This window comes from Equus przewalskii, chromosome 30, assembly GCF_037783145.1.
Source record: "Equus przewalskii isolate Varuska chromosome 30, EquPr2, whole genome shotgun sequence".
In the NCBI taxonomy this organism is placed as follows: Eukaryota; Metazoa; Chordata; class Mammalia; order Perissodactyla; family Equidae; genus Equus; species Equus przewalskii.
Window position 1 is genome coordinate 31,550,839 of NC_091860.1, and position 23,488 is coordinate 31,574,326.

General features: G+C 44.8%; 2 protein-coding genes across 14 annotated transcripts in view; one reads left to right on the top strand and one right to left on the bottom strand.

Moving 5' to 3' along the window:
• The window catches only part of WDR37 (WD repeat domain 37), an 81,865-nt gene extending 59,423 nt beyond the window's left edge, over positions 1 to 22,442 (bottom strand). For 2 of the 13 annotated variants that reach the window (XM_070601058.1, XM_070601051.1), the window contains exons 1-3: positions 22,291 to 22,442; positions 18,758 to 18,839; positions 4,969 to 5,452 (exon numbers count right to left, since the gene is read on the bottom strand). The gene's annotated coding sequence lies outside the window, so the exon portion shown is untranslated. Of the gene's footprint in view, positions 1 to 136; positions 502 to 3,232; positions 3,730 to 4,393; positions 4,547 to 4,968; positions 5,453 to 5,682; positions 5,985 to 11,548; positions 11,780 to 18,757; positions 18,840 to 22,290 lie in introns of those variants that run through there. The other 11 variants (XM_070601068.1, XM_070601067.1, XM_070601061.1 and 8 more) reach the window with 10 other exon arrangements.
• LOC103554347 (isopentenyl-diphosphate Delta-isomerase 1) lies at positions 11,592 to 15,663 on the top strand. The gene is made up of 5 exons (XM_070601074.1): positions 11,592 to 11,892; positions 12,071 to 12,243; positions 12,401 to 12,493; positions 13,130 to 13,260; positions 14,055 to 15,663. Exons 1-5 carry the CDS (start codon positions 11,726 to 11,728, stop codon positions 14,370 to 14,372), a joined length of 882 nt encoding a protein of 293 aa, XP_070457175.1. The 5' UTR covers positions 11,592 to 11,725; the 3' UTR covers positions 14,373 to 15,663.
• Positions 22,443 to 23,488: the final 1,046 nt, after the last annotated feature.

A 23,488-nucleotide genomic window follows, 5' to 3' on the forward strand; every position in this document is an offset into this window, starting at 1 on the left:
ATGGAATCTTATCAAGCAATTATATTCCTCATAAAAATACAGGAAGGTGGATATAATTCTTTCTCAGTGACATACACATATTAAATTAACTTCATAAAGTATCTCAGTTGTCAAAGTGATTAACACAGCAACTTACCACAGTTACCTTGCAGTTTATGAGGTACATCTTGTAAAGGAGAGAAAAGATCAAACCCTGTGGGCTGGCCCCAGGGCCGAGTGGTTACGTTTACATGCTCTGCTTCAGCTGGTTCAGATCTTGGGCGTGGACCTACACACCACTCATCAGGCCATGCTGTGGTGGCGTCCCTCATAGAAGAACTAGAAGGACTTACAACTAGGATGCACAACTATGTCCTGGGGCTGTGGGGGGAAAAACACCCTGTGACAGATGTCCTGATAGGGCCTTAGAGGAAAAAGGAGAGTTTATCTTTAGACACTTAAATCAAGCAAATAAAACAGTAAAGGGCTTCTCTTTCCTCTCCTAAGAACTTCATCAGTAGAAACATTCTGGTAAGCATCAGCTAGAAAGTTAATGCATTCCAAAGAGTGTATAAGTTGGTTACATTAAGTGCAAAACTTGCAATATCAATCTTCCTATCACCTCAAAGTTGTAGGTTTTTGAATCACTGATCTTCTCTCCTAAGTATCACACCACTGGCTTTCCAGACTCTGTATCTTCATTAAGAAACAAACAGTTTCTTCACAATTAATATAAAATCCTCAGCTGCTGCCCTTCACAGAGCCTCATCCCCATGATCCACACGATGTTGTTTTGGGCTTTGCCTGCTTTTGTTTGTCACTTCACGAAACAGTCAGTACACCAGTAATCTTTTCCCTCTGACCAATTTCCACCCAAATATTTACATTTCAAACAATTCTAAATTACAGTCATGTGCCGTATAACAGCATATTGGTCAATACCGGACCACATGCATGATGGTGGTCCTGTCAGATTAGTACTCATAACCTAGGTGTGCAGTCAGCCCTACCATCTACATTTGGGTAAGTGCACCCCATGATGTTCACACAACAAAAGTGCCTAAAGACGCATTTCTCAGAACACGTTCCCACCATTAAGTGATGCACGACTATAAATCTAGAAGAGGTTTTGGTTTCTCCATCAAATGGAGGTTTTTCATACTGAGTGATGTTAGTAACTTTCTGATCTTTTAGTAACTTTCTAAACTCTACAGTCATATCTCAAAGATAGATTCACAATGCCTCTGCCATATACCATGTTATTAACCCCAAAATATTATCTGGTTAATACAAGTTTTGCCTCTTCCCCTAATTTCTTCAGCTATAATTCACCATTCTCTCAAAATTAAATCTGTAAGTTCCTCTAGTTCTAAGCTCTTTTAAATTTGTTCTTCTTCTTTTGTTGTCAATCTATCATAATTTTTTCTTGAAACTTTCTCTAAGGTTTAGTCTTTTCTCTTCATTCACATCCTCCACCTTTTTCTCAGCAGTCTTCACCGGTCCCACCAGCATTTCCTTCCTTTCACACCAGACCCCCAGTGGAGAACAAGCCCTTTGCCCAGGAACTGAAGTGTCTACTGTCTTTACCTCAGGCCATGGGTCAGTGTTAGTATACATCTTACTTAAATGTTTGATAACAAGTTCAGGGTCTTTTCAGGTTGACATCATAGAAAGAGGGGCAAGGAAGTTGGAGGTGTTTGTAAAACGAATATTGAAAAGATGTAGCATGGAATCTAAGCTAGACAAGGAGGGAGGAGAGAAAGAACTAATGGAGAGATACTAAGGGATGGGCAGGTCTACCTGAGGTAGAACTACTACAAAGGGCTGCTGTGTGGCTCAAACAGATCAGTAAAAGAGAGTCACTAATACACACAACATCCCTGTGGGGTGTAGTTCCCAAATATTTAAGAGGCTGCATACTTTAGTAAACTGGTCATAGAACTGTCGATTAGGGGCTGGCCCTGTGGCCCAGGGGTTAAGTTTGCACCCTCTGCTTTGGTGGCCCAGGGTTTAGCTGGTTCGACTCCTGGGCGCAGAAATGGCACTGCTCATCAAGCCACACTGAGGCAGTGCCCCACATAGCACAACTGGAGGGACCCACAACTAAGAATATATAACTATGTACCGGGGGGCTTTGGGGAGAAAAACGAAAAAAATAAAATCTTTAAAAAAAGGAACAGGTGATTAAACAAATGGCAAGCAATAGGATATACTGGAGTGTATGAGGAAGCCATCTGACATAAACTTCATTCGGGCTTTGTTTTTCCAAAAGGGCCTGATACGTGGCCGTTGAGCATGCACTGTACACCTGCTTTAGGCATCTGCTGTGTCCCAAAGACAAGAACGAATGGCCTTAAGATAAAGGTGCAGCTTCCCCCACACTGGCATTTCCTTAAGGATAAGCATCTCTCTCTAGGCTAGGAATTGATTGCTGCAGCCACCTGTGACCACCCAGCTCACCTGCGACTATCCAGCTCGCTCGAGACAACAGACCTACTTCCTGCTGTGCCCACTGAGACGGCAGACCTACTACCTGCTGTGTCCATGAATCGCCGTGCTGGCTAGGCAGTCTCGTGACGATTGTAAAAGGGATATTCAATCGGGTGTGACACATGCTCTTTGACTGTATATAACCACTACATAGAGCTCCGCTTCTTTGCAGTGCTCCATTCCTTTGTGGAAGGACTCTCCCAGGCTATATGGTCCTCAAAGCTCACCCCAACTTTGATTTATAGATTAGTTACGATTATTTGTGTCAACACTCTAAAGAGAAAGAAAACTTCTTGACTCTAAAACTCAGCTACTATAACCACTATGCACTTTCGCCTAAATACAAACTAAAACAGAGGCATGAAACTGCAAAACATAATTATTTTCCCTCAAAATATTAATACTAACACAATATTATAGGGCAGATCACAACACTAAGTGAAGATTTATATGAATACAACTGTCCTGCTTTCTTAAACACATTTTATTTTCAAGAAAGTAAAATAGGGGCTGGCCCAGCGGCCTGGGGCTCACAGGTTCAGATCCCCAGCACAGACCTACAAACCGCTTGGCAAGCCATGCTGTGGCAGCGTCCCACACATAAAAGAGAGGAAGATGAGCACCGATGTTAGCTCAGGGCCAATCTTCCTCACCAAACAAAAAAGGAAAGTAAGTATAAACAGTCCCCTCCAAAAATCCAACCTCCTTATTCTCCCACTCAAACAAACGGATTTAATAGAAACGCCCCTTCCGCCTAACTCACGTGCCCTGGTTACCTCCTGCCACAGGCACATTACCGCCTACATACGAAACATCACCCTAAACTTCAGGTTCGGGGGGATTCGTAAACACTTTTCCTTCAGCAACAGAAAAACACTTGGTTAGGGAGCGCTTAATTTCAGGAACGTTGATTATGCGCAAAACACTGGTTAAAGGTTAAAGGCCCTGCGTTCAGAAACCTGCCGACGGGAAGCGCGGCCAGTCCCAGAGCCTCCCCGAGAGCGCTGACACGGCAGGCCCGGGCGCTGCGTCCCGACGGAGGGTCGTCCACACCGCCTACCCCGCCGCGTCACTGGCCCCGAGGAGGGCATCGGACGCGCGCTCAGCGGCCGTGTGACCGACAGGGGCCCGGGGGCTCGAGAGCTCGTGCACCGCTGAACTCGGTGCTGAGGCGCACAAGGCACGGGGCGCCGCAGCCGACGGCGAGTCCGCGCGCTGCGCTGGGCGGCCGGGCCCCGCCGGTCCGGATCGGGGGCGGACACGGCACCGCTCGGCGGGACGCGGAGGCGGCAGCCCTCGCGGAGGAGCCGGAAGGCCCTGCAGCGCGAATCTGCACTACCGGGGCGGGGGAGGAGGAGGGAAAAGAGGAAGCGACGGCCGTCGGCTGCGGGCCCAGCTGCAGAGACGGCCGGCCGGCGGGTCCAGGGCGCGGGCGCGGGCAGGCGCCACCCAAGCGGCCAGTCCGACCGGCCGCCCACACAGCGGCCCCGGGCCGACGCAACGGCGCGCGGAGCCTCCGCGGCCCAAACCGCGGCGGGAACGCGGCTTCGAGCCCGCGCCCGCGCCCGCCGTGTCCTTGGAGGGCGGACGGACAGGCGGCCCGGCGGCAGGCGCGGCCATCCCCGCCGCGACCGGGACCGGAACCGGCAGCGGAGCGGGGCGCGGGGCGCCGGGCCGGCCACCGGGCAGGTCCGCCCAAGTCAGCGACAGCCCCGGCGGCGGGCGCCTCCCACGCGGGCCCCAGCTCGGGGCGGCCCACCGCGCCCGCACCGGCCCTGCCCACAGCGCTCGCGGGGTCGGAGGGCGCCGGGGTCGGAGGAGTCGGGGTCTAGGGCGCGGAGCCGGAGGGGGCGGGGCGGGCGCCGCCGCTGCCGCCTGCCCCGGGGCTGCCCGTCCTGGGCGGAGGGTGGCAGCCCGCACTCACCTGTCACGCCGCCGCCGTGCCCGCCACCGCCCACCGGTGCCGCCCGTCGGCTCCCCCACACGGCGCCCGGGCCGGACACACAGACGCAAACCACCGAGTCTCCGCCCTGACGCGGCCCCGCCACCCGGCAGCCAGAGGACCCGAACTTCCGGCGCTGCCGGAAGTCCCGGCCTCGCCTCGCGCCCAGGCCGCCGGGAGTTCCGTCTCTGGTCTCCGCCCCACGCTGCGCCGCCAGAAGTTCCGTCCACAGCCGCCGCGGCACAACCCGGACGAACGGAAGTCCCACCCCGGCCTCCGCCCCACGCCGGCGCCCCGGAAGTCCCGCCCCCGGCCTCTGCGTCACGCCCGGGCCGCCGGAAATCCCCCCTCGGTCTCCGCCGCGAGCCGGATGTCCTCCCCTGACCGCCCGCGCCTGCGGGGCCCGGGCAACGTGCCGGGAGCCGGTGTCGGCCACGGCTTCCTGACCCCCCGTGACCGCCAGGCCTCGCCCCGCGGGGTCGGCGCTGCCGCGGTGGGCGCGCGGAGGCAGCGCGGCCCCGGGGCTGAGGGCGCCGCCGCGGGCGCCGGGTACTCACCGCGGCGGGTCCCGCGCGCGTCCATCGGTCCCGGAGACGCGCCGGTCAGGGCGGGTGAGGGAGAGCTCTGCGCGCGAGCCTGGGCCCCTCGGCACCTCCGGCCTGGCCGGCTTCGGAGCGAGGTGGCCGCGCGCCGCCTCCCCGCGGGTCTGGCAGGGAGGCTCCGGCGCGGGAGCGGCTGGAGAGAGAACTATTAATATTTCAGCTTATCTGCAGAAGATGACTCATGCAGTTTCCCTTCTGGAGCGTTTGCTCGCCATTGGCCAGAAAGGAAAAACAAAATCAGCTGCTCGCTGCAAAAGGGGGGACTCGCGCGGCCCCTGGGCTTCGATCTGGGTTTGCAGAAACGACGGATCGGCTGGAGTCCGCGTGTGAACGACCGTCCTCGTCTTTACCGACGGCTGCAGCTGTCGGTTAAAGCTCACCTAGAGTCAGTCGGAAGCGAGGACGTCTGTTCCTTGTGGGTCAGCGTTGTTACTCCTTCCTTGAAAAATAAAGCGCAGCATTAGAGTTTAAGCAGCACTAATAGGATTGTTGTCCAAAAAGTAAATTTAACGTATTTGGGGATCTAAATAACCAAAATATGTAGAATAAAGTCTGAAGTTATTTCTGCATTAAGTATGATAATACAAGCTTATCACTAGAAATAATTCTGTAATATGAGCTAAGAATTTCAAACTTTTGGAGGCCAACATTTGAGTAACAATTGAGCACCTGCTGTGCAGGAGGCACTCTGCTGGCGTGTAGCAGATAGGAAGCTTCGTGAACCACAGTACCGGCTGCAACTAACTCACGTGCTAAATCAGAGCTAGGATGCAGTGGAGCAAAGATTGGATTAAAATCCAGGTGCACATCAAAGCCCACATTCTTTACACGTGCATTCCTTTGGTAGGGCTGCTGTAATAAAATACACAAACTGCGTGGCTTAAACAGTAGAAATTTATTGTCTCACAGGTCTGGAGGCTAGAAGTCCAAGATCAAGGTGTCATCAGGGTTAGTTCCTTCTGAGACGTGTGAGGGAGAATCTATTCCATGCCTCTCAGCTTCTGGTAGTTTGCCAGCAATCTGGCATTCCTTGGCTTGTGGCAGCCATAATTCCAGTCTTCACATGGCATTCTCCCTGTGTGTGGGTCTGTCTCTTTACCTGGCATTCTTTTTAGAAGGTCATGCTGGATTAGGGGCCCATCCTACTCCACTATGACTTCATCTTAACTACATCTGTAACAACCCTATTTCCAAATAAGGTCACAACCTGAGGTTCTGGCAGTTAGAATTTCAACAACACATAAACTTTAGGGAACACAATTCAACCCATAACACACTGGATCCTGAAATAGCTCTCCATGAAATGAAAACACACACATCTAGCCTAAATTGTAAAAGGACTGATTGCACTCCTGGTATCCAAACACACATTTCTGTAGGGAGTACCCTTCCTGTAAAACAAGGTCCTATCTTGTGACATGTCTATCCATGCGAAATGCACGTGATTTACCCGCAACAGGAGAGAGAGAAAGCTGAATTGAGTAAGATTCAATTGTGAGCGTGGATCAACAGGTATATGAGGTTTGCTGGGTATTCAATCATATACTTCATCACTGATTACTTTGTGCCTCAAAGTATTCGTAGGTATTTATTCTATAGGATTATGAGCTGGCTAACATGTTGCTTCATAATCATTATCGAGTTGTTTTATATATGTGTGTGTTCTATGTGGTTTATATATATATAATCATTTTTTCTTGAGAAACTCCATATTTAGCACTTCATTCAGATCTCTGCTCCGATATCACCACCGTAGAGATGTTTTCCTTGTCACTTATTTTTAAATAGCATGATCCATCACTATCCCTTAACTGTACATTATTTTTCTTCATGTACTTATCACTTCTCAATGTCATTTGTGTGTTTATTGGTTTAGTTTCCCCTACTAGAACGTCAACTCTATAAAAAGCAGCAACTTTTTCGATTTTCTCTGCTGTATTCCCATGACCGAGAAAAGTGCCTGGCACATAGTATGCACTCAAATAATGTTTGTTAAAGGGTAATGAATATTTACCTCTCCTCATAAGTATATAAACTTCTGAATGGCAGAGGTCACATTTGCTAATTCCTTTTACCTACCAAATTTATCTAGCTCTCTACAAGAAGAGAACTAGGAAAAACACAATTGGCTGGAATGTGAATATAATCACCTGAACAACTACTCAGTCTCTTCCTCCTCCAGATACCTGCCCTCACTAGGAGAGGAGGCAATGAATTCATAGTTTCATGGACCAAAGGGTTCAGTCTACACAGGGAAGCTTCACCAGCACTGACGTGCTAACCCGTCACCTGTTCCTCATCCATGACACTGGAACAGGGACTGATTTTCTCACCTCAGAAAACATTATCACAGTCTGTATTGGGTCCCACGCAGTCCCTACTGATGCGGGGTCGGTGAGCCGAGGAGTCGAAAGAAAGATTTCTTGGCCTCTCAAGGTCTGGCAGTGGTGCTGTTTTATTTAGAGAATAGTACAGAATAGCATGGGGACAGGACCCATGGGCGGTGAGAGCTCCTGCTGCTGCCCTGAGTTGACGGTTAGGGCTAAATTTATAAGGCATGGGTACATGACTTATTTTTACTGGAAAAAGAAAAGATGATGTAAAAAGTCATTAAATGATTTCAGTGCAGATGGGGTCTGGTTATTGTGCGGTCATATAACTTTAGATACGAATCTGGCCATATAGATCGGCATGTAGGTGAGGATGCCCTGGGCTTCTCTCCCTGGGGCAGGCCTAATTCATACCATAAAAAAATACACCGGGTCATATAGTTTGGCATGTAGGCCAGGTCACCTTGAGCTTCTCTAGCTGGGGCAGCCTTAATCCACATCACCTACTTGCCATCTTTTCTCTAATTTTGAGTAGAGTTTGTTACTTTGTGTACTATCCATGTGCTAAAAGAAAAAGGATAATTATTTCCATCTCACAGTGAGTGTATGTTTGGTCTTCAAACTATTTTTAGAAATATATTTGGTTGAGATCTAGAAAAGGAGTTTTCATGATTTTAAATAAAGAAACAAATCTGCATTTTTCTCATTATCGTGACACCTAGACTCTGAAAGACTGAGGTAATTATTTGGGAAAAAAAATGTTGGGAAACTCTGCTTAATGAACAACCAAACATATACTGCAAACCTGTTCCAGACGATGTTAGAAAACTGTCTCTGTTGATGGAAAGTACATACAAATGAAAAATAAAATACTGTGCGTAGCTTTGTACTGGTCTCTGTGCCACATAGCTGATATCCTTTTATTTCTTTATCAATACCACATAACTTGTAACCCAACAGACATTTACATTATTAAAAATAATAGTGACTAGCTGTTGAGTGAAGTATTATTATGCATATTTTAGGGAAGAGGAGCTCCAATATATTTAGTAACTAGCCCAAGGTCACAGAGTAAGAGGCTAAGCTGGATCTAGCTCCCATCTCTTCTCTTTTCGTTAATATTAACCATTTGGAAAACAAATACTCAAATAGCTCTGGAGTGAATTTTTCTAAAAAGCAGAACAACTTAAAACTCAACAACTATATGAATCTGAATCACATAAATAGGCCTAAGTATACATGATGAACTCCCTCTGTTGTGCACTCTGAATTCTGTATTTCTCCATATCTATCAAGATTATATACAAAGATTTCCTGATAGGGACGTCATTGTCCCCAGTCTGATAACATCTTGCATTTGCATAACTTGGAATCTTCAAAGTAGAGTATTAGAAGGCAAAAACTGTGGTATGTTAATAAGTCCAGAATGATTGGTCACAGTTAATGACATTATAAATCAGAACATTAAAAAAATGTAGTAAGTCACCTCTAAACTTCAGTTTCTTCACATAAATGTGGATAACATTTACTACGTAGAATTATTGTAAGGATAAAATGAAATAATATGTGTAAAACGCTCCTAGCAGAGTATCTAATGCAGGCAAATTTAAACCGGAAGGGAACTTAAAGACCATCTAACCTTTCTCCTATTATAGACGACAGTAATGAGGCCAGGAATTCTAGTCCAACACTACTCAGCAACAAGTAGCAAAGTTCAGGTAGAAACTAAGGTCTTCTGAGTTCAGTGGGCTTTCCACTACACTAGCACTTCTCAAAGAGTTGTCCAGTGGGGACCGGCCCTGTGGCCAAGTGGTTAAGTTTGCGCCCTCTGCTTCTGTGGCCCAGGTCTTCATCAGTTCGGATCCTGGGCGCAGACCCAGCACCGCTCATCACGCCATGCTGAGGTGCTGTCCCACCTAGCAGAGCCAGAAGGACCTACAACTAGAATATACCACTATGTACTGGGGGGTTTTGGGGAGAAGAAGAAAAAAAAGATTGGCAACAGATGTTAGCTCAGGCGCCAACCTTTAAAAAAAAAAAAAAAGTGGTCCAGAGACACCTGGGTTCCTGAAAGCCTTCCAGGGGCTCCAAGAGGTCAAAATTAATACTAGAACGCTATTTGCCTTTTTCACTGCATTGATATTTGCGCTGATGGTACAAAAGGAAGCTCCGGGACCAGTAAGGATGGAAGGAAAAAACTACTGGTGCCCTGTTACTAATCAAGGCAGTGCCACCAAACTTTACTAGTAGTCATTGTATTCTTCACCACCATACACTTGCAGTAAAAACTAAAAGATCAGTTTCACTTAACAATGTCCTTGATGAAGCAGTAAAATTATTAATTTTAATAATTTTAACCCTTCAGTATTTATGTAATACTCTGTGTAACAGAATGGGATGTACACATAAAGCACTTCTGCTACACACTGAATTACAATGGTTGTGCTGAGGAAAAGCACCTGTGAAAATATCTGAGTTGCATGCTGAACTAACTTTTTTTATACAATGGTATTTTTCCTGGAAAGAATGACTCACAAAATTAACTAATGTTATTTGTTGCCAATAACAGACTTTGAATAATCATGCAAAAATCTGAATTTTAAAAAAGTTGTATCTGCCACCCAGAGCTTAACAGCTTCTCAATATTTAACGACTTTTTTGATGAGATCAGTGGTGACATCAACAAATGTGATTGATACTGAATAATGAAATGTTTCAACATTTGGAAAATCTGCTTAATTCAGTGTAATGTATTTATCATTATCTTTAAATGAATTAAATATTTTATCACTTTAATATTTCTAATATAGTAAATAGGTGTCAATGAACATAATCCATAACCAATCTATAAATGAAAACTTGGGTGAGTTTATTCTGAGCTTAAATTTTAGGATTATAACCCGGGAGAGTCTTTCCACAAAGGAACAGAGCACTCCAAAGAAGTGGGGGTACACAGGTTGGTTATATACCCTCAAAGAGGGTGTTTCACATATGATTGAAATGTCCCTCCCACAATAGTCACAAGATTGCCCTGTCAGCACAGAGCTTCCTGGAGGGCGTAGCAGGAGGCAAGTCCATTGTCCCCAGCTGGGTGGTCACAGGTGAGCACAGCAATCAGTTTCTAGCCTAAGGAAAGATGCTTAATCCTTAAGGAGATGCCAACGTTGGGAGGGGGAGGGAAGTTGCACCTTTATCTCAAGGGCCTTTGCTCTTGCCATAGGGAATGTCTAAAGCAGACATACAATGCATGCTCAACAGCCACGGTCAGGTCCTTTTGGAAAGACAAGGTCAGGCCGAACTAGGTTTACACCAAATGGCTTCCTCATATTCTCCAACATATCCTACTACTTGCCATTTTTATTTGTCATTGGGATAGATACAAACAACAATAAGCAAAAGCTCTTTAAGGTCCTCTATAAATTTTAAGAGTGTAAAAGTGTCCTAAAACCAAAAAGTTTGAGAAATGCTGCACTATGCTCTCCTTAGCTAATTCAGCTTCAAATTTGGCACGCAACAGAGGAGGAAATAGCTACTTTATTTGATCTGCATATACATTTCATAATTACTTAAATATTGGAAAATAATTTCACATGGAATCTGAATTAAGATAGTCGTAATGAACTTGCTTTATTAAATTTAAGTAAAAGCCACCTGGACAAGTTTAATTATTTCAATAACTCAAAAAGTTTAACAAAATTTTAAAAATTAAAAAATTGACAAATCTTAATCCTATCCAAGTGCAGAAGGTTCCTTAAACCGCCACTGCTTCAACCTGCTTTGCAAAGCATCGTTCTCGGGACGTCACTGCTTTAGAGTGCGTGGAACTTTCTCACTGGAAACACTTCAAAGATCCCAACTAACATAACGTGAGCGCGAACGCCTGTGTGTCGGTGTGTGTGTCTGTGTGCGTGCACGTCCGGCTCTACCCTCTCCCCGGTCCTCAGACAGCAGGAATTCCTAACGGGAGCGACCTCCTAACGCTCAGCGTCCTAACGTGAGCACGACGCTCGGCGTCCAGTCTCAGATTAGCACGCAGAAGGCCATGAGCCCAGACGCGTCCCGCTGCCTCAGAGAGGGGGCGTCCAGGGACGTCTGACGCGCGCACGTCACCTGCGCAGCGCTTCGGGCGAGCCGATTGGCTGACGCGGCCAAGGCCGAGGGCGCGATTGGTGGGCGGCCGCTCGTCCCGCCCCCCGCCTCTCTACCTCCCTCCGCCAGGCCGCTCCGCAGTCCAGCTCAGCCGCACAAGGGGCTCCGGAGTTTTGACCGGGAGGTGGTCCGGCGGCCCGCGGTCCCGGTGGCAGACCTCGCGTGCACAGGGCGTGGCGCCACCGCGCCACCGTGATGTCAGGCGCGGGCCGGCGCGCGATTGGCCAGCCGGCATGTGGCGCGCTCTGGCGCGGGCGCGGGCGGTTGGGCTGTGGGCCCCTGGGGGCGGGGCGGGGGCGTGGGGGCGGGGCCTGCGGGAGGGGCGGCGGCGGCCGGCGGCCGGCGCTAAAGCGGGAGTGTCCGCGGCGGCGCGGGAGCGCAGCGACGGCCGACGCCTGAGGTACGGAGCGCGGGGCGGCGGCGGCGGCGGCGGCGGGCCCGGCCGCGGCGGGGCGACGCGGGACGGCGGCTGGGAAGCGGCGTGAGGCGTCGGGCCGGGGAGGCGCAGCGGGACGGGCTCTGAGGGGAGGCGCGGCCGCCCCCCGTCCGTCGCCGGGCCCTCACGGCCTCCCCCGCAGCTTCCCGGGACGGACCGGCCCCGCCGCAGCGATGCCCGAGGTGGACACCGGCCGCCTCGACCAGCGGCAGGTGCAGCTCCTGGCGGAGATGTGCATCCTCATCGACGAGAACGACACCCGCATCGGGGCGGACACCAAGAAGAACTGTCACCTGAACGAGAACATCGAGAAAGGTGCCGCCGCGGCGTCTCGGGCCCGCGGGAGGCGGGCGGGCGGGACGGCAGGACGCAGAGGCGGCAGCGAGCCCCTCGGGTGCTGGGCCCCGCGCGGGGAGGCGGGCGAGGAGCGGCCCCTTAGCCGCTGCGTCACCGGCGTCTGCTGTGCCGGCAGGGCTCCTGCACCGGGCGTTCAGCGTCTTCCTGTTCAACGCCGACAACAAGCTCCTGCTGCAGCAGCGGTCCGACGCTAAGATCACCTTTCCGGGTGAGCGCGCTGGGGGCGGCGGGCGTTCGCCGTGCGCCCGGAGCGGAGCCGCAGGGCCGTCGCGGGCGGGGCGGGGGTCCAGTTCCTCGCGGAAGGGGCTGGGGCGAGGGCGCAGCCCGCGGGGACGGCCGCCTGCGAGCTGTGCCCACCTGTGGACGTGGCTTTAACTCTGTCTTACGTTTTGACCGTCTTGGTAAGAAGGCGTTAAAGAATTTATCTACACGTCTTTCCCGAAAGGATTACTGATGGCCATTAGCAATGACTGAGAAACCCTCAAGAATCATTTCTTTTTCCGTTACTTTTAAAACTTAAGGGCCCCGCCCTGTGGCTTAGTGGGTAAGCTGTCGCACTCTGCTCCGGGGGCCCGGGGTTCGCTGGTTCGGATCCTGGGTGTGGACCTACACACCGCGTGAAGCCATGCTGAGGCCGCGTGCCTCATGGGACAACTAGGGTACACAACCATGTAGGGGGCTGTGGGGAGAGGAAAAAAGGAGGAAGACTGGCAACAGACCTTAGCCCAGAGCCAATCTTCCTCACCAAAAAGGCTGGGAATCATTACCTGCTCTTTAAAAAAAAATGGATCTTTAGACTTACTTTGAAGAAAAATGATTGTATATGTATATTAACACGTTTCAGGTTGTTTTACCAATACGTGTTGTAGTCATCCGTTAAATAATCCAAGAGAGGTTGAAGAAAATGATGCAATTGGAGTAAGACGAGCAGCGCAGAGGCGTTTAAAGGCTGAATTAGGAATTCCCATGGAACAGGTAACCTGCACAATTCTACAAGCTGAAATGTTTAGAAATCTAAACATACATTTAAACATTTTTAATAAAGTTTTAAATTCAACTGTAGGTCTCAGTTTTGTAACCTCTTGAATTATTAGCCCCTGAAAGCACCTTGAATAAAGATTATTTACCTTTTTTCTTTCTTTTTTGAGGAAGATTAGCCCTGAGCTAACTGCTGCCAGTCCTCCTCTTTTTGCTGAGGAAGACTGGCCCTGAGCTCACATCCGTGCCCATCTTCCTCTACTTTATATGTGGGACTCCTACCACAGCATGGGGTGCCAAGCCGTGCCATGTCCGCACCCGGGATTCAAACCACCAAACCCCGGGCTGCCGAAGTGGAACATGCGCACTTAACTGCTGCACCACTGGGCTGGCCCCTACATTTTTCCTGGAATTGTCCCCTTTAACTAAGACCTGAATAAATAAACTACCTACTATCTACTTAAAATGAAAAATTTTTTTTTCTCCCAAAAAGTAGCATTTACATATGAAGGAGAGTCTCACACTTCTAGTTTGAGTGACTGCATTTTTTTTTTTTAATATCATTATTTCGATGAAGTCAAACTAGTTTTGGTCCTATGGAAAGAAATTTAGACGCTTGAAACTAACTATGTAATAATTATTTCCATATGTCATCAGTAGGAGATTAATATTTTAAAAGGTCTAATTCTAAACCTATAGTTCTGTTCAAGATATTACTGAAATGTAGTGGGTTACTTTAGATGACTTCTTTTGTTGTTGATGGTTTTGTTATTGTTTTATTTTTGTCCTAGGTTCCTCCAGAAGAAATTAATTACCTAACACGAATTCACTACAAAGCTCAATCTGATGGTATCTGGGGAGAACATGAAATTGATTACATTTTGTTTGTGAGGAAGAACGTGACTTTGAATCCAGATCCCAATGAGATTAAAAGTTATTGTTATGTGTCCAAGGAAGAACTAGAAGAACTTCTGGAAAAGGCAGCCAGTGGTGAAATTAAGATAACTCCATGGTTTCAAATTATTGCAGAGACTTTTCTCTTTAAATGGTGGGATAACTTAAATCATTTGAATCAGTTTGTTGACCATGAGAAAATACATAGAATGTGAATGTGGAGATGAATGATTAGTAAAGTACTGAAAAACTTCTGTATGTAGTAAACTTAAAATTTTTTTAAATTTTGTTCCCCATTAGAACTCTCATTTGAAACATTGATACAACCAGTATTTATGTGGAAAATACAACCAAATTTTTAATTTTGTATCACACAACCTATATGTGTGCACTGCTATTTGCAAAAGACATTTATGAGAGATTATTGTAAAAGAGAGCAAATAAATTTGTCTAAACACAGATCCTGACAAATTTGAATAAGTGAAGCTCTTCATTTTTGATATGTTGTGATAAACATTTTCAGAACTCTTGTAGAGCACCTTGCTCTTCACTAGGCTCTTTGCTTTCTATATCATTAGCTTTTATCATAGTCTAGAAAAATGTGCAATGGAAGCCATGTGCTTAGCTACGTCAAAGCAGTCCAAATTAACTTTCCATGTTAACATATTAAACTGGTAGAGCAGGTTCAAGGGAAATTAAGGTAGCATGTATCCTGATTTCTGTCACTCTGAGTTGCTTTTGTGGTTTAATCATTCTGGAAGTATCATTTTGACACTTAAAGTCAAACATTGCTTTTAGAAATATTGGCAGATTAAGTCTTTTAAATAGTCTTTGCCAATTAGTAAAGTCTGTGTTTTCAAAATTACGATGGACAGACTATTTGTAAAATGAAAATTGGGTTGATTGGGTCATACTTTACAACAGGATTTCTTAACTTTGGCACTGTTGCCATTTGGACTGGATAATTCTTTGTTGTTGGGGTTCATTCTGTGCATTGTAGGATGTTTAGCAGCGTTCCAAGGTTCTACCCGCTGAATGCCATTAGCACCCCTTCCCCATGACACTTGCAATGACACCAGATGCCACTTGTCTCCTGGAGGGCACAGTTGTCCCTGTGTGAGAACCACTCTTCTACAAAGTCAGGCCATATTGTAGGGGGAAAAAGATTTACAGGCTAATGTTCATGTTAAATAGATTTTGGTTATGGAATATGTGTCTATTAATATTTAAATTGTATCTTAACTAATGGACTTTTTAAAACTCTTGCCGTAGATAGATTTCTCAAATTTGATGTCTTAAGACAGCTATGTTATCCTTGAATGCAGTATAATAAAAAATAATGAAGAAAAAGATAAATTGTTTCTTACAAAGCTAAATATTTTATAAATTCAATAGAAAAATCCATTTCTTGTTAACCCTAAATTAATTTATAATTTCTGGCAAGACTCTGTAGCAAATATTAATTTTATTGAAAAATTAAAAATAAAAAAGATTACTACATTTGAATACTGTTGTCTAATTTGTTAAAATTTTAATACAATAATAGCTTAACCTGCCTATGGTAGTTTAAACAAGGTAAATGCCATCTGCTGCTGAGACCAGCTAGGCAGCCAGCTGAAGGGGCAGACGGAATTAGTAGACAGGACACAATCTCTATTATTCAATGGGACAGGGGACCATTAGCCTCAAGGACTGAGGTGAGGTCCCTTTGATCGCCACATATTTATTTGCAGGCAAAGAAATACAAGCATAGCAAGAACTCATGCCAGCGGGAGTATGCAAGTCAAAGCTCAGCAGTTCTAGTTTTCCTCCCTCCAAGGTACCCCAGCCCTATTTGAGGCCATTCCCTTAGGGAGTATCCTAGGAACAATCAGCAAGTTATGCAGACAGCGTTCCGTTCCTGCAAGGGCCTGGTGTTACTAAGCCCCTTGCCCTCATGCTCCATGAGATACTCCCTTCTGGCCTTTGATTCGAAAGCACAAACAATCTAGTATAGTACTTTATGAGAATCAGCAGATCACTTATTTCTCAGCCACCCATTTGTAACATTTTTCCTAAGCTTAAAGCCTAGCAAAAATGTTGTTATGATCTCCTGCAACAGCCATCTAGCTTCAAAATGCATTTATAATATTATTTCTAGTTTGTTAGCTTTCTAGAAAGTTTTAGGCTGAAAGCCACATAAACTAGTTACTCAGTAGCTACAGTGGCTAGTGGTTGCCACATGGGACAGTGGAGCCTTAGACCACTGCCTGGCACTTTGTAAGTACTCAGCAAGTGTTGGATATTACTGCTGTTATATTACTAGAATGCCCCTCCAAAACATGTAAGGACAAATGCTATTTGACCTGATGAACTCTTTAGAGTCCCTTCATATTTTTAAAGCCAGTTGAGACTTGAAAAAGTTTTTATCTTAAACTGTTTAAAATTTATAGTCTCCAAAATATGTAACTGTTTGATGCTGGACAAACAATTGACAACTCATTTAAGGCCCAGAGGTGGCCTATAAAATTGTGTAGTCTGTCCCCAAATATATATTACCCCGAGAACAAGAGCAAAAAAAGAAGATACTGTGTGGGGCTGGCCCCATGGCCTAGTGGTTAAGTTAAGCACGCTCCACTTTGGTGGCCTGGGTTTGGTTTCTGGGTATAGACTTACACCATTCTTCAGTGGCCATGCTGTGGTGATGACCCACCCCATGTAAGATTGGCACAGATGTTAAGGCAAATCTTCCTCAAGCAAAAAAAAAAAAAAAAGGAAGATTGACAACAGATGTTAGCTCAGGGTGAATCTTCCTCAGCAAAAAAAAAAAAAGCTATTGTGGGAAGATACATTATTTTCTCACTTGGCCTTAGCAAATGAGGACAGCAAAGATGAAAGGACAAGTCAAGTAGCTCTCTGAAGCTCAGAGGCATGTTAGCAGGTCACTGGGGTGTGTGCCTCAGATAATTCTCAGGTGGAAGTTGTCTTTCTATCTGCTTCCTTGGGGACACTTGCTTGACTGTCCCACTCCCTTGGATGGGTGAGCCCCATCTGTTGGACCTTTACCAGAGTTGGAGACCCCTCTTCCTGGGTAAGTTTGTGAATGGCCACACTCATCTGCTGGTACTCTGGATCCCTTCTTTTGACAGAGGGGATGTTTTTTAGTATTTTGAGACACCTCTTCCTCACTCCTAAACTGGGTGCTTTTTCAGCCTAAACCTGTACTTGTCACTCGCACAGATTTTACGGAGTGAACTTGAGTATGTATTTGTGCACATTTAAATATCCTGACAAATAACTTTCTACTTTACAATTTTCACACTTAATCTATCATCTACCTGCTTTAGACTCCCAAATTTAAATCTCCACAGAATTCTATTTCATATTCATGTAGCCAGTTGTCCATATGACAACTCTACTTGTATATTTAAATAGGTGTCCCATATTTGGGTTCAAAACCAAGTCCTGACGTGTGCCCCCTCCCCCCACCTGTCCATATCATCCTCATCTCAGCTCACAGCAATTCCCTTCTTCCTGTTGCTCAAACTAAACTCTTTGGAGTCACTCTTAATTCCCTTCCTTCTCATCTTATATCCATGAGTCAGTAAATCCTTTGAATAAGCCCAGAATTTCACTGTCCTTTACCTTTCCAACTACTTGGAATTCAGGAGCTCCCTGGATTGCCTCCTGACTGATAGCTGCTTCCAAACTTGCCTCTCAAGTCTGTTCTCAACACAGCAGCTGGAATGATTGTATCATTTCACTCCTCTGCTCCCAATGTACTGGAAGAAATACACTCCAGGAGCCCAGCAGTCCCCCGTGATGTGCATGGTGCCTCTGATCTCATTTACCCAATTGCTTGCTCTCTGTAGCTCCCTTGCTGTTCCTTGAGCCCGCCAGGCATGCTCCTACCTAAGTCCTTAAACTATTTCTTCTTCCTGGAAAATTCTTTTTCCAGATACATCCATGAATTACATTTTTCAAGACTGCTCAATATTAACCACCTCAGTGATGCCTATGTGGGGAATCAGAATTGACCACCTCAAAATATGTCTCTATGGCTTGATTATTTTTAAGAACAAAAGACTGAAAGAAAAGAAACTTTGACCTTCCCCCTAACTGCCTGAAAGAATTCAAGATAGAAGACCTGTACCCAGGACAGGCCACCACCATAGATAACTCTGGGTATTGGTAGACTGTGAGGGTCCTTACTAAGCCCATTCTTATCTACCAAACATTTACTTTTCCATTTCCATGTGAATTGCCTTCCTCCCCCTTGAAGTCCCAAATCACTCCCCTCCCCAACGCCCTCCTTTGTCTTTAGCTGAAGATGGTATTTAAGATGAGAGCCTCTGCCATTTGGGCGAGTTACTCAGTTTTCCTGAGTCTCTCCCAAGTACACATGTTATAAAGCTTTGTTTGATTTTCTCCTGTTATTCTGTCTCATGTGAATTTAATTCATTGCCCAGCTAGAAGGACCTAGAGTGGGTAGAGGATATGTCTTCCTCCCCAACACCTGATTTGACTATTCTGTGAGCCATTTCTCCTGTACTTTACCCTCCTTTCCTGGTTTCTTTTTCTCTCTCTTAACACCTTCTAATATAGCATGTCATTTACTTACTGTCTTTACCACCAGGATGTGAGCTCCACGAGGGCAGGGTTTCGTTATTTCTTCCAACTTTTTATTTTGAAAAGCTTCAAACCTACAGAAAAATTGCAAGGACAGTACAATGAGCACCCATATACCCTTGGCATAGATTGATGGATTGTGAATAGTTTTCCACACACCTATGTGCTGAAACATTTACAATCTATTGCAGACTTATTGACATTTCACCCTCTATACTTTAGCTTATATTTTCTAAGAAGGCATTCTACATTGCCACAATACAAGTAGCACAAAAAGGAAATTCAACACATAGAATAATTTCATCTAAAATACAATTCATATTCAAATTTCCCCAATTTTCTCAACAGTGACTTCTACAAATTCTCTCTTGCCTACTCCTTCCTCTCTCCCTCCCCCAACCGCCTTTAATCAAGGAGTCTGTCAAGGATCACACCTGCATTGGTCGTGATTCCAGTCCCTTAACCCAAGATAGTTCCCAGCCTCTTTTTGTCTTTCATGTCTCTGACTTTCTAAAGACTCCACACCAGTTATTTTACAAGATGCTCCTTATTTTGATTTATCAGATAGTTTCCCATGATTCGATTTAGATTAAACATTTTTGGCAAGAACATTACACAAGTAACATTGTGTCCTCGGGCCATCACATCTGGGGGCATATAATGACAAAATTGGTGATTTAAGTTAGAGTCCTTGATTAGGATATATCTGGCAGGTTTCTCTAGGATAAAGGTATTTTCCCTTCTGTGTGATGAGTAAGTAATTGTGGCGTGATATTTTGAAATTGTGTGAAAATCCTGTTTCCTAATAATTTTTTTACATAAAATTTTTAATATTCATTGATGAGTCTTACTAAATCAGTAATTATGATGGTGATTATAACTGGTAATTTAAAAAACTTCCCTATCTTTTTTCCTACATTGATTAATTTACATTCTTCTGTGAAGAAAAGTTTTTTCCCTACATTCATTTATTTATTTAAATATCAGTATGGATTCAGACATACTTTCAAAAATTGTTGCAATTCATTCCCATTATTATTCCTTTTGATGCTCAAACTGTGCCAACTTGGCCAGTGGGTGCCTATTCAAGCAACCTCTGTCCTTTGTTCTTTCTCCTTCAGTTTTAGATCACATCTTTAATTTCAGGCACAATTAGATGTTTCAGGCTCACTTATACTTTCCATGCTTTAGTCCTGGAATCAGCCATTTTTTCAAAGTGGAGGGCAGAGATTTAAATCTCACATGCACATACATATGTGCACGCACACACGCGTGCATACATGTGCACACATACACACACAATTGATTTGAGGCAGGGTCATTGCAAAGTTTACTCATCAGAAAAGGGGGGCCTCAGAGGCTGAGGATTTTACCCCAAGATCCTCTTTCCCCCACTTAATTTCTTAAATTTTATTTGACATTAACTGTAATTATAAACAGCACTGAAGACATCAGTGATAGATGTATACGAAATTCAGGATTTTTATCAGGCCAATAGAATATGAACCCATTTCTTTTCAAAGTTAGGGACAATTCGTCCAGCTCCTTCGGTAAGTATAACTGGGTGATGAGGGGCTATTCCACACCCAGAATATCAGCTTGGATTCCAACTTTGTTTTGAAATCAAGGGACAATACTAATGTATATGGGCTACTTTTATTTTGAATTGTTTTTAAATCTAACAGTAATTTCATTTAATCTGGGCAATGACTTGCCTTAAAGGGCTCCTGATCCTGAGGGAGTTTAGTTACATATAATTTAGGATAGAGAAATGTGAAATCTGGAAAGAGGCTAATTTTTTCTCAAAGTTTCATAAGGATATATATCATGATTTCTAGAGTAACAAGTATAGAAACAGATCTTAGGGGCCGGCCCCGTGGCCGAGTCGTTAAGTTTGTGCGCTCCACTTCAGGGGTCCAGGGTTTCACCGGTTCGAATCCTGGGCAAGGACCTAGCACTACTTGTCAGGCCATGATGAGGCAGCGGCTCACATAGCACAAACAGAGGCACTCACAACTAGAATATACAACTATGTACTGGGGGTGCTTTGGGGAGAAGAAGAAAAAATAGAGTGGCAACAGATGTTAGTGCAGATGATAATCTTTAAAAAAAAGAGATCTTACTACTTTCAAATCAGTAGAGGGACTAATGTCAGATCAAAATAATTATTTTGAAAGAAGGCAAGACAAGAGAGAGAGATAAATATATACAAGGACAAATTAAAAGTATAAAATCAGATGGTGCTTTTAAATTCAAGTATTTCAACAATCTGATAATAGTAAGACTGACAGCCAGTGTCTCAAAGAAGTGACAGAGCCAAAAGAAGTGAAATGACATCTTTGAAGTGTTAAAAAAAATCTGCAACGAGGATATTATGTCCATCAAAAACATACTTCAAATATTAATGTATAATAAACACACTTCTGGACATCAAAATCGGAGAATTGGGCACCAGCAGACCCATGCTGACAGAAATGCTACAGCATTTCTTTACTCAAAAAGAAAATTATCTCAGAGGGAAACTTAAACAAAGACAAGAAATAATAATGGAAATATATAAGTATGTGAGCAATTATAAATAAATACAAAATGGTAATAATAATGATCTGTGGGATTTAAAATATATGTAGAAACAAAACGCCTGACAACAATAACAGAAGGTCAGTGGGAGGTCAACAGACAAAGTCTTAGCTTCTTAGCACTGTCTTTGACGTGGTAAAAGAACTGATTCATCACATCTAGAGTCACTATACTAAACTATACCATGCTCTAACTATACTACACTATATAAACCATACTATACTATAACTAAAAGAGTAGTGAAAGTACGTATACTAATAGAGATAGAACTAGCAAATGCAAATTATTGATTAACATAAAGAAGATCGGAAAGGAGAGAAAAGGGATTATAAATCAGGTGGGACAAATAAACACACAATATCACTATTCTTTTTTAAGAAAGAAAGATTCATTTATCTGTCACTTATAATAAATAGACCTTAAGTGTAAGAACATATAATGGAAAAAGACTGGCTATGTAAGTACTAACTAAAACGAAGCTGGTGTACTCACACCTGTCAGAATGGCTATTATTAAAAAGATGAGAAATAACAAATGTTGATGAGGATGTGGAGAAAAAGGAACCCTCATACACTGCTGGTGGGAATGTAAATTAGTGCAACCACCATGGAAAACAGCATGGAGGTTCCTCAAAAAATTAAAAATAGAACTACCATATGGTCCAGCAAATTCACTTATGAGGGGCTGGCTCCGTGGCCGAGTGGTTAAGTTCCCGCGTTCCGTTGTGGCGGCCCAGGGTTCGGATCCTGGGCGCGGACATGGCACCGCTCGTCAGGCCACATTGAGGTGGCGTCCCACATCCCACAACTAGAAGGACCTGCAGCTAAGATATACAGCTCTGTACAGGGGGCGTTTGGGACGATAAAGCAGAAAAAAAAAAAAAAAAAAAAGATTGGCAACAGTTGTTAGCTCAGGTGTCAATCTTTTTAAAAAAAAAAGACTTACCTTTCTTCCACAAATAAGTATATAATGTGGACAAAACAGATAAAACAAACTGCTCGCTAGTATTGGAAGCAGACAACTTGGCCACGATCGTTGCAGAAAGAGCTGGGGCCCACACCCGCACTCACTTTCTTCCAGAGGACATTTCCACACCCAGTATGAGTAAAGGGCATAGCAGAGATATAATGTCACTAGTCAGAAGACAGAGCTTGTAGTTGCCAAAGCTGTGGGGATTTAGGGACAGAGTACTCAAGAGGAATGAGCCACAGGCGAGAGCTAAAAATCAGCTGAGAAATTCCCCCTGGGGCCTTAGCTAGTTCCCAGCTGTGTCAGCTCCCAGTGAGATAGCTGCTCTGGGAGAGAACAGCTCCTGGAGTCTGAAACCTGCACAGAGGTCACACCCTGCCTTGACGACGGCTGCACACAGCTGCCCAGCCAGAGTGCAGGGAACTCAGGCGGCACTTAGGAGTAAGGTCTACGCACCAAGAGTAAATGCTGTCCTGTAGGAGGAGGGGCAAAACTGAAATAGACTCACCCTAAAACCCAGCCTCCACAGAAGGAAGCTGATCCACTGATAATTTAATTGCCTCAAATAAAATCAAAGCACTTTAGAGATAGATAATATAATCCAGAGCCTCCACAATGTCCAGCACACAATAAAAATTGCTGCAAATGCAAAGAAGCAGGAAAAAGTAGCCAAAAAAAGTTTTTTAAATAAAGCAGACAATAGAAGTAAAGAAGGACTTCAAAACAACTATGATTAAAAAGGTTAAAAAATAAAATACAAGATGGACAAAATGAATACAGAGGAAATTCCAGTAGGAATTAGAATATATCAAAAAACGAAATGGATATTTTTGAACTGAAAATTACAATAACTTAAAAACTCACTGGATGGATTTAACAACAGATTGGACATAGCAAAAGACACGATTAGTGAACTCAAAAACACGATTTTTCAATACCAATATAAAAATTGATTCATGCAAGGGTCACCATGGAAACTAAAGCCACTCAGTAAAAGATTATTGGATAAAAGGATATATCCACACTCTCAAAATGTCACTCCACAGGTAACTTATTAATTAACAAAGGTAAAAGCTACCTTTGCAATGGAAAGATCTGGTAGATACCTCCTTACTCAAGTGATCAATATTGGCATCACCAATACTGAGACAAGCTCACATTATGTGCTTCTTGA